Source organism: Conger conger, chromosome 13, assembly GCF_963514075.1.
Source record: "Conger conger chromosome 13, fConCon1.1, whole genome shotgun sequence".
NCBI lineage: Eukaryota > Metazoa > Chordata > Actinopteri > Anguilliformes > Congridae > Conger > Conger conger.
In genome coordinates this window covers 48,008,989-48,019,768 of record NC_083772.1, presented here as the reverse complement: position 1 = coordinate 48,019,768, position 10,780 = coordinate 48,008,989, and the positions used below count along the sequence as shown (strand labels likewise).

Below are 10,780 nucleotides of genomic sequence, written 5' to 3'. Positions count from 1 at the left end.
ACCCTTTAAATTTAACACAGTGCAGCGAGACTTCAGTGACGTCATGAGGCGCAGCCAGCACTCCGAGCCGAATGAAAACAGTCGCACATGGAGTCACGGTGACGTGTGATAAATAAACGTTCCTTTCATGACCAAGATGACACGTTTACTCTAAAAAGCACCAAACCGGGGTAACACATTGTGTGTTTCTAAAACCGTTTACGTCATAAAAAGTGCAAACAGTAGACTCGTTTCCGTATAACGCATTCTCTCCAAATGGTACAGTATGCAGTATCATAAACGAATTCTTACATTAAACGGTACATTTCTTTGTCTGGTTTGCATAGGAATGGCTATATATCTGCGCTGTGCGCTTTTTCCAGACCATAAGGTAACGAGGCAAATATCCTACTCCCTTGTAAGTTCACTCATGTCTCCCTTCCGGCCGACTCCCGTAAAGCTGTCAGTTATTACAGGCGGAACAAGAGCTGGAGCAAGACAGAAAGGGAAGGAATGTGATAATCGGCTTTACGAATATTTTTCAATATGGCTTCCTCATAAAGCGCTTTTAGAGTAAACTATAGGTTTTCTCAGATTTGGTAAAAAACACGGGCTATATAATCCACGACAATTATAAAACGTAAAATTAAAATTATACAAAATAATAATAGAGAGAAGGACACGTTTGTAAGGAGTGGCCATTTAATTCCAGCTGCAGTGAGATACAGTACTCTCCTTAGGTTCAATTCCTGAAATAAAGTGCACACTTGTTTTCACAGCTTGTGTAAAAAAATAAATATACAAGAAAAAAAACAAGAAAAAAAAAACAATCCCCGCATTTAAAAGAAATCTATGGAGACATGGAAATATGGTCCAGGAAGTATATAATAAAACAAGATATCAGTGATGATATAAAATATATTTAGGCTTACATTTATCATACAAAATCATTTTTGATAAACATGCTACAAGTCGTTGGCAAGACTAGCTTAAAACAAAGGCACAGCAATGTTGGAGGTAAGAATCCTTTGAAAAGAAGAATTAGCCGTTTCTTGGAGACATTCACGCAAACACACACTCTCCAAGAAGTACATAAAAGCCTGTTACCTTTATTGATTGCGTCTTTGTGCATGAAATGATAGTTAGATTGACACAGTGGGCTGGCAGCCTTCCTGTGATAGCATAGCTTCAGTATAGACCACTCCAGCACGTCGTTACCTGAGCAGAACATTCAGTTTCCAGTGTTCCAGAGTACTCCAACTGCTCACTCAGTACGGAGCATGATTGGGGTTTCAGTGTGTGTCATGAGTTTGGTGTGTGTGAGCAGGCCACTGTGACAGACACGATCATTAGCAAGGCAGCAGGACTGGGTGGCATCTACACAGCAAGGAAAACCAAATGTTTAATATGCAGTATTCTAGTCAGAGCATTAAACGCCACGCACCGAGACTCTGAGACTCTGAGACACAACAGAGACACTGCAGTTAGCGACTGCAGGGTGCATTCCTGAGCATCCCCACAGAACAGTGTACAGCATCATACAGAACATACTGTACCCAGCGAGATCTCCCTCTGCCCAGAGACCTCCCTCTGCCCAGCAAGACCTCCCTCTGCCCAGAGACCTCCCTCTGCCCAGCGAGACCTCCCTCTGCCCAGCGAGACCTCCCTCTGCCCAGCGAGACCTCCCTCTGCAAGTGCAAATTATATTAGAGGAAAATCTATATAAAAAGATTATATTGATCGCATTTGAGGAAGATTCAAGGTTATTATTATTTTTGTCCTTTTAGTGGGTCTATGTGGCCTGTGCACTTTTTCACAAAACCTTTGCATCAGCGATTAAGGGGCTGAGTCCAACTGCGTTTCAGGTTCTGTGTCTAATGGTATTTCAGGGTCTGTGTCTAACGGCATTTCAGGTTCTGTGTCTAATTGCGTTTCAGGTTCTGAGTCTAACGGCGTTTCATGAGCCCATGTTTGCGCTCTGGAGTAACAGCCCACAACAAGCAGGAGGCAAACGCTGCACTCCCTCCAGTCAGGGGAGGTAACACTGCTGACCCACATAGTCACACCGCTGACACACACGGTCACACCACTGACCCACACATCACACCCACATAGTCACACCACTGACCCACACGGTCACACCACTGACCCACACATCACACCCACATGGTCACACCACTGACCCACATGGTCACACCCACACGGTCACACCACTGACCCACACGGTCACATCACACCCACAAGTCACACCACTGGCCCACACGTCACACCCACATAGTCACACCCACACAGTCATACCAATGACCGACACGGTCACATCACTGATCCACATGGTCACTCCACTAACCCACACGTCACACCCACATGGTCACACCACTGACCCACACGGTCACATCACACCCAGAAGTCACACCACTGACCCACACGTCACACGCACACAGTCGCACCACTGACCCACACGTCACACCCACATGGTGACACCACTGACCCACACGTCACACCCACACGGTCACACCACTGACCCACACGGTCACATCACACCCACAAGTCACACCACTGGCCCACACGTCACACCCACATAGTCACACCCACACAGTCATACCACTGACCCACACGGTCACATCACTGATCCACATGGTCACTCCACTGACCCACACGTCACACCCACACGGTCACACCACTGACCCACACGGTCACATCACACCCAGAAGTCACACCACTGACCCACACGTCACACCCACATGGTGACACCACTGACACACACGTCACACCCACATGGTGACACCACTGACACACACATCACACCCACATGGTGACACCACTGACACACACATCACACCCACACGGTCACACCACTGACACACACATCACACCCACACGGTCACACCACTGACACACACGTCACACCCACATGGTGACACCACTGACACACACGTCACACCCACATGGTGACACCACTGACACACACATCACACCCACACGGTCACACCACTGACACACACGTCACACCCACATAGTCACACCGCTGACACACACGTCACACCCACATAGTCACACCGCTGACACACACGTCACACCCACATAGTCACACCACTGACCCACACGGTCATATCGCTGACCCACACGGTCACACCGCTGAACCATATGGTCACAAACCATCCCCTGCTCTGATACATCAGACATTTTTCGTGTTTCAACCCAGTGGTTAATAAAATATGGCCATGTAGCATCAGTATATAAAATATTTCTGTACATATACATAATTTAAAACATTTAAAACACGTGATATCGTAAGCAATACAGTGTGATTTGAACACTTGAAATGGACTTTACACTCAACACAAGAAATGCATAAAATGAAGAAATGATTAAAAATTGCCAGAGTAACACTACAGTACAAGTATTTATCTCAGTGTCACACACACATACACAAACACACACGCATTCTCTCTCTCTCTCTCTCTCTCTCTCCCTCTTTCACACACATTCTTACATACACCAGACAGACTTAGGGTGATATGGACGTAGAGTGAACATTATGCAAATAAACCTGGCAGATTTCACAATCTCACATTTTTAAATGTTTTGTTTTCCCCCCAAACATAAAATAAACAAACTTTTTTTTTTCTATCCATTTGGACACACACTTCTCTGAGGAAAAGCCCACTTTCTATTAACACTTTCAGCATCGGAGGATGGAATTTCAGGATAGTCTGAAAACATAAGATATGATATGCTATTATGAGAATGATAAATCTTTAAGTGGTGTTCGGTTTCAAACTCCAGAAAAAGAATGGATGGGCATCAGGGACCTGCCATTCAGCAGACACAGCACCAGAGACATTCTGGCTCAGATAGGAGGAAACACACAGCACAGCTTCTTCAGTGCTCCACAGCACCCTCTGTGGCAGGACAGCGGTACTGCAGCTCGGCTGTGCGCACCAGACGCTGGCGCGCCGATGGCATCCCATGGACCCCTGGGGGGGGGGGCTGGGCCTACTCCGGCTGGGGGAGCAGGCCGTTCTCTGCGTGCGTGTGCTTCTCCCAGAACGTCCGCTGGAGCAGCTCCAGCTCAGAGACCAGGGGCAGCCGGATGTCCAGGTGCATCTTCAGGTTCTCAAACCACTCCTCCAGCCTTGTGAAGGAGGGGCTACAGGGGACACAGCCAATCAGCCGTCACAATCTGCCTGCCACAGTCTACTAAATCAGGCATCAGATGTCCCTTGTTTTTGTTAATCTTGCCATCTATCCGATGAAACCCAGCTACAGTACAGTATATATATTATAACGGACATCTTAATTTAGCACAGTCGTCTAAAGTTAGGTTCTTTTGTTGGATCCGACGTGGCACGCTCGTAAAAAAGTAATAGATATTTATGATAAGAATATAAGTAAATAAGTCAAGTGTGTACTGCCTCCCATTAGGAGTGATTATGTTCCACAGGCAGTCTGGTGAGAGTGCTAGGGGCGCTCACACACCGCTGCTCTGCATCCAGGTCACAGCACAAGGCGGCGATGGGGAAGAAGGAGGGGGGGCAGTCGGGGGGGCAGAAGTGATCCAGGAAGCCCCTCACGTTCAGCCCAAAGTCCATGGCACGCGGAAGATAGTCAGGGTCCGCGTTCACTCGACCAATAATCTGCCAGAGAAGGACAGGACACAAGTGTGGGTGTGGCTAGGCCTGTAAGCAGCTTCCTGTCACAGCTTCCTGTCACAGCCCGCCTACATAGAGCAGGCCCACATACAGTCTACATACAACCAGCCTGTGTGTCTGCACGGCATGACCATGAATTGTCCATAGATTTAACATGGGGGGACACAAAGCTATCTTATAAATCAGGCTAGTTTCTCCAGGTCTGAATTTGATAATATCACATCACAGGCAGGCAGTGGCAGCAGACTCGGTCCTAAGTGGCAGGCACCCAATCTGTGATGACATGTTGGTTAACCATCAATACATCCCTCAGAAATGAGCTGCTTCTCAACCCGCCCTGTTATTACAGCCTCGCTCAAACTCTGTGGAAACAGAGCTAATGGCTGCCACATCTGTGCCTGCGTCTGCCATTAAGTAACTTTCCATGACATCTCCGATGGAATAAAAGTTATTTTAAACTTTAACACAGATTATTCGCACCCCACCCGGCCCCGCCGGGCCCTGCTCTGAAGCACTCACCTCACACAGCATGATGCCGAAGGAGAAAATGTCCACTCTTTCATCGTAGATCCTCCCTAATGCAGGGCAGAGAAGATCAGCTCCACACAGAGCACCGCCATTATGGCTCAGTTTCAGCTCTCAAAGATGAACCAGCTGACACACACAGGAACTAAGCACCACCATTATGGCTCAGCACAGCTCTCAGTGTTGAAACAGCTGAAACGCATCATAACTTATTATAGACTAACCAGAGGGTAAACTGCTATATTCCTCCCTTAGTTCCTTTTTATACTACAGGTTGTACTAGGAGTTTCCGATGCTTCCAAAGGCCCATTATCATTGTATTTTATTTGTTTGTACTAAACCAATCTTTCAATGGAAATAAAACAGAGCTGAGTATCCGCACAGATAATTATGCCTGTGTTCACCCCACAAAACTCCTCCCACCCCACTGCCTGGCCCCCTCCACCCATAAACCCAAAACCACCCCACCCACCCCACCCACCCAAACTCCTCCCACCCCCCTACGCAGAGGCTGTGACGCGTAGTTACATTTCTGGGGAGGTGCGCACCAGGCCACACCATAGGCTACAGCGTAGGGAATGTGGCAACGCCTCTGTGTGTAGCAGGCTTCACCCTTAAACTCTACCCCATCCACTGCCTGGACTACTCCCACACCCCTAAACTCCACCCACTCTGTGCCCTGTGCACCGACTCCTCCAAGCCCATTGGCCACTCACCGTGGATCATCTCCGGGGCCATCCAGTAGGGGTTCCCCACAACGGTGTACCTCTTCCTGCGGTCCGGGCGCTTCAGCCCTGAGATACTTCCCCCAGACTGTGCCCCCTGGGCCTTGTCCTCCACCATGAGACGCGCCAGCCCGAAATCTGCCACGACCACACTGCTGTCCTGCACAGAGAAACTCGGTCAGCCACGACCACACTGCTGTCCTGCACAGAGAGACTCGGTCAGCCACGACCACACTGCTGTCCTGCACAGAGAGACTCGGTCAGCCACGACCACACTGCTGTCCTGCACAGAGAGACTCGGTCAGCCACGACCACACTGCTGTCCTGCACAGAGAGACTCGGTCAGCCACGACCACACTGCTGTCCTGCAGTTAGCCCCACCCACCTCCATCCTGCAGTTAGCCCCGCCCACCTCCATCCTGCAGTTAGTCCCGCCCACCTCCATCCTGCTGTTAGCCCCGCCCACCTCCATCCTGCAGTTAGCCCCTCCCACCTCCATCCTGTAGTTAGCCCCGCCCACCTCCATCCTGCAGTTAGCCCCGCCCACCTCCATCCTGCAGTTAGACCCGCCCACCTGCAGTTAGCCCCTCCCACCTCCATCCTGCAGTTAGCCCCTCCCACCTCCATCCTGCTGTTAGCCCCGCCCACCTCCATCCTGCAGTTAGCCCCGCCCACCTGCAGTTAGCCCCTCCCACCTCCATCCTGCAGTTAGCCCCTCCCTCTTCCATCCTGCAGTTAGCCCCTCCCAACTCCATCCTGCAGTTAGCCCCGCCCACCTCCATCCTGCAGTTAGCCCCGCCCAAATTGACAGATATTGGACCTAATGCATGCCCGCTGATACACAATGACCTCAAATCCGTAAAATCTTTGGAATATATATATATATACACATATATATGTTTATATATATAATGTTTGTGATATTTATTTAGTTTATTTAGTTGTCTCTTTATTTAGTTGTCTCTGTACTCCACAATTTAAGATTTGTACTGACAAAAATCACGTGGTTAAAGTGCAGTCAGATTTTTATAAATAATTTTCATGCATTTCGGTTTCACCATTTTACAGCAGTGTTTGGGCCAAAGCAATGTTATGGAAATGAAAGTAGTTATGTTTAGTATTTTGATGCATATCCTTTGCATGCAATGATTGTCTGCGGTTACTGGGTGTCTTCTCTGGTGATGCTCTGCCAGGCCTGTATTGCAGCCATCTTTAGCTCATGCTTGTTTCGGGGCTCAGGTTTTGAGTTTAGCACATGAAAGGCATGCTCATTTGGGTTCAGATTTGCTTTAGTAGTCTGTTTGGGATCATTGTCTTGGAGTAGAATGAACCGCTGGCCAATGGGTTTTGAGGCATTTGCTTGAACTTGATGTAGGATGTGTCTATACACTTAATTTTGCTCATACCATCAGCAGTTCTCTCATCAATGAAGATAAGTGAGCCAGTATTTTCGGCAGCCATGCATGCCTATGCCTAGGATGCTTTCGATCTTGGGCAGTTCTTTCTCTCCTCCATACTTTTCTCTTTCCATCACTCTGACGTCAGTTCATCTTCATCTCATCTGTCCTGAAGATCTTTTTCCAGAACTGCGGTTGATATTTCAAGTACTTCTTGCCAAACTGTAACCTGGCCATCCTGTTTTTGCAGCTAAGCAGTGGTTTGCATCTTGTCTTCTGTGGACAGTGGTCATTGATAGATCCATAGCCGACTCCTGAATCTGTCGGACAGGTGTTTGGGGATATTTTATTATGGAGAGAATTCTTCTGTCATCAGAATAATTATCAGCGGCTTGCCAGTCCCTTTATAGTTCATTTGCTTTGGCCAAGGTCTCTACCCAAGGTCTCTACCCAAGGTCTCTACCCAAGGTCTCTACCCAAGGTCTCTACCCAAGGTCTCTACCCGTCTCTTTCTTCTTATTTCTCAGTGTCATATCGGCATTCCTTGACTTTATTAGCACAACTTTGGTCCTCATGTTAATAAACAGCAATAAGAGTTTCCAAAGGTGGTTGAAAGACAAAAGACTAGGTGCTGAGAGCTCTCTTATACCTGCATTAAGGAGGCAATAAAACACACCTGAGCAATTACAAACACCTGTGAAGCCATGTGTCCCAAATGTTATGAACTATGTAAAGACACCGCTGTAATTTCTATATGGTGAAACCAAAATGTATAAAAAACCCTTTAATAAAATCAGAGAACATGCACTTTAACCACATGTTAATTATGTGATTCCAAATCTATAAATCTGGGCTTTTGTTCCAAAAATATGGAGTGCACTGTACTTTAAGACATGTTGGGGAAAAAGTGCATTTTGATTTCAGCTTGTCTTTAAAAGACATGTGAATTCCACAATCCACACCTGTATGGTGAGAAAAGCCTGAATCTGCCACAGTCTAGTATCATTCAAAAGACAACTAGCTAACCGTCACCCGGGCAAACAGGTGTGTCTCGAAAGAGAATCAAACAGGTCTTGATCACGCCCAGATACCTGCCTCACGCACAAGACAGTTGTGTGAATTGAGATCACGGTGGATTACGCTCATGGAATGTAGGTACGCCTGAAAGACAGAAAAGGGAACAGGATCAGACAGAACAGTGTCATCTTCAGTTTCTTTCCTCTCACACTCTCACCAATCTAGGCCCTGTGCGTCTGTGAATCTGGGCCCTGTGTGTCTGTGAATCTAGGCCCTGTGTGTCTGTGAATCTGGGCCCTGTGTGTCTGTGAATCTGGGCCCTGTGGGTCTGTGAATCTGGACCCTGTGGGTCGGTGAATCTGGACCCAGTGGGTCTGTGAATCTGTGTGTACTCGCTGTTGTTTGAGACCACACTGCCCTCTCAGGAATGCACTGTGGACACTGGCGCACTAATCCATGAGGAATGTGACTCCATGTCATAGCTGCACTCAGCCAAAAGGGGCAGTGTAATCACAGCGGCACCTCACTCACCATCCCAGAGGCGATGTCCTTAGCAAAACTCACTCTCTGTTTCCATGGATACACACTGTCCTGTTAAAACAGAACCAAGCCCAGTCAGCAAACACACACACACACACACACACATATATATACAAATAAATGTTTCACTCTGTCATGGGGTACTTCGCTGGTGGGGTTACTCCTAACAAATTGTCCCATTGAACTCTGTAGGGAATTTAGCATGAACTCCACTGCTCAACACTCTCAGAATCTGAGACCAATGTTATAAGACAGGGTGGCCCTGAATTTCTTCCTGGCAATGGGAGAGCTGTTCAACACTTACAGGAAATAATACAGTCATTGCTACAAAAGAAGATTTTCAGAATATGCGGCATATTAAATGTCCAATTAATTTTTTGTTCAGTACATAATGAAAAGGTTGTCACTTTTACTGTTTCACATCATCTTCTATCTACACATATGTGATATTGAAATATATTTTTGATTGAAAATAGAGCAAGTAAGTTAGCAGGGGGGCCACTTTTTCAGAGCATTCCCTTCTGTGCTCTAAACATACATGCACAAAGAAATACATAGATGCACTCACATGAACACACTATGCACAGGGGCAAACAGACACACACACATACAGACACACACCATGTTTTTGATGATGTCACGAAGGGTCCCCCCTCTGATGTACTCAGTGATGAAGTTGAGCCTCTTGTCCTTGTAGAGAACCCCAATAAACCTCAGGACATTGGGGTGATCCAAACAACGCATCACCTTCACCTGGGGAGGCAGGTAAATGGGTTTAGTCCATTTCGGCAGGTAATGGGTTCAGCTGTGGTATTGGAAAGGTTAAGATGGAGTGTTGCAGGTCACTGGGCGTCATGCAGGCTAATTTAGACTCACTGTGTTCTGAACACAACACGGGGAAGCGGCTGCTTACAAAATAAACTGGTGAGTAGATGGGATCATTTAGGCCTGCTTATCTTTTGAGAGCTAAAATATCATAGAGTTGAATGCACACCACCTTTTATTGCTTAGAGTGGCTCCACCTTCAGAAAGACCACGACTGGTGGTCGATACATTGTTTTTAGCTGGCGCTAGCAGGGCGACATCCAACCTATTTCACATCCGACAAAAAAATGACAAAAGTAGGCTCATGAAAAGAATAACCTCCGGAGGATAACAAGGGCATTTTTTTTTTTTACATAACTAGGTACAGAGTTTTGTGCAGCACTATAATTTAATTTGTTTTAAACACTTGTATTATTTAGGAAAAGCCATGGAAGGAGGGTCCTGCAGTCCATATAATTAAGATCCAGATAATTCCTATCCAGATAATTCCTATCCAGATAATTCCTATCCAGATAATTAAGATCCAGATAATTAAGATCCAGATAATTCAGATCCAGATCATTAAGGTCCAGATCATTAAGGTCCAGATCATTAAGGTCCAGATAATTCCTATCCAGACAATTAAGATCCAGATGATTCAGATCCAGATAATTAAGGTCCAGATAATTAAGGTCCAGATAAGTCCTATCCAGATAATTAAGATCCAGATAATTAAGATCCATATCATTAAGATCTAGATAATTAAGATCCATATCATTAAGATCTAGATAATTAAGATCCATATAATTAAGATCTAGATAATTAAGGGAGATGAGAAGAAACATGGGGGTAGGTTTAGTAGCCTAAATAAGTTGTCATGTAGGCTGCAGCCGAACTTAGACTGTGTTCTGAACCGTGGTCGCTAGAGTGGGCAGGGCTTAGTAACGGTCAGTTAACATATACATCATTTCCATCACTTCATTTGCAAAGCTACAGCTGATGCAGCAGAAAAAAGGACCAACAGGAAATGTGACTGGGCTCAGGTAGATTATGTATTTTTGCATTTTAAAACTATTTTCTCATTGTGACTCGTAATGGATTTATATCTGAGCGATAGACAAGTATTTGAAGATTCCAAATC

The 10,780-nt window shown here is 46.3% G+C and overlaps 1 protein-coding gene across 1 annotated transcript in view; it reads right to left on the bottom strand.

The window, feature by feature from the left end:
- Positions 1-663: 663 nt before the first annotated feature.
- The window catches only part of LOC133107739 (LIM domain kinase 1-like), a 42,107-nt gene continuing 31,990 nt past the window's right edge, over positions 664-10,780 (bottom strand). Inside the window, exons 10-16 of the mRNA XM_061216878.1 lie at positions 9,457-9,588; positions 8,827-8,886; positions 8,374-8,439; positions 5,873-6,041; positions 5,151-5,206; positions 4,459-4,616; positions 664-4,129 (exon numbers count right to left, since the gene is read on the bottom strand). Coding sequence (XP_061072862.1) covers positions 3,976-4,129; positions 4,459-4,616; positions 5,151-5,206; positions 5,873-6,041; positions 8,374-8,439; positions 8,827-8,886; positions 9,457-9,588 — 795 coding nt within the window. The 3' untranslated portion in view covers positions 664-3,975. The remainder of the gene's footprint in view (positions 4,130-4,458; positions 4,617-5,150; positions 5,207-5,872; positions 6,042-8,373; positions 8,440-8,826; positions 8,887-9,456; positions 9,589-10,780) is intronic.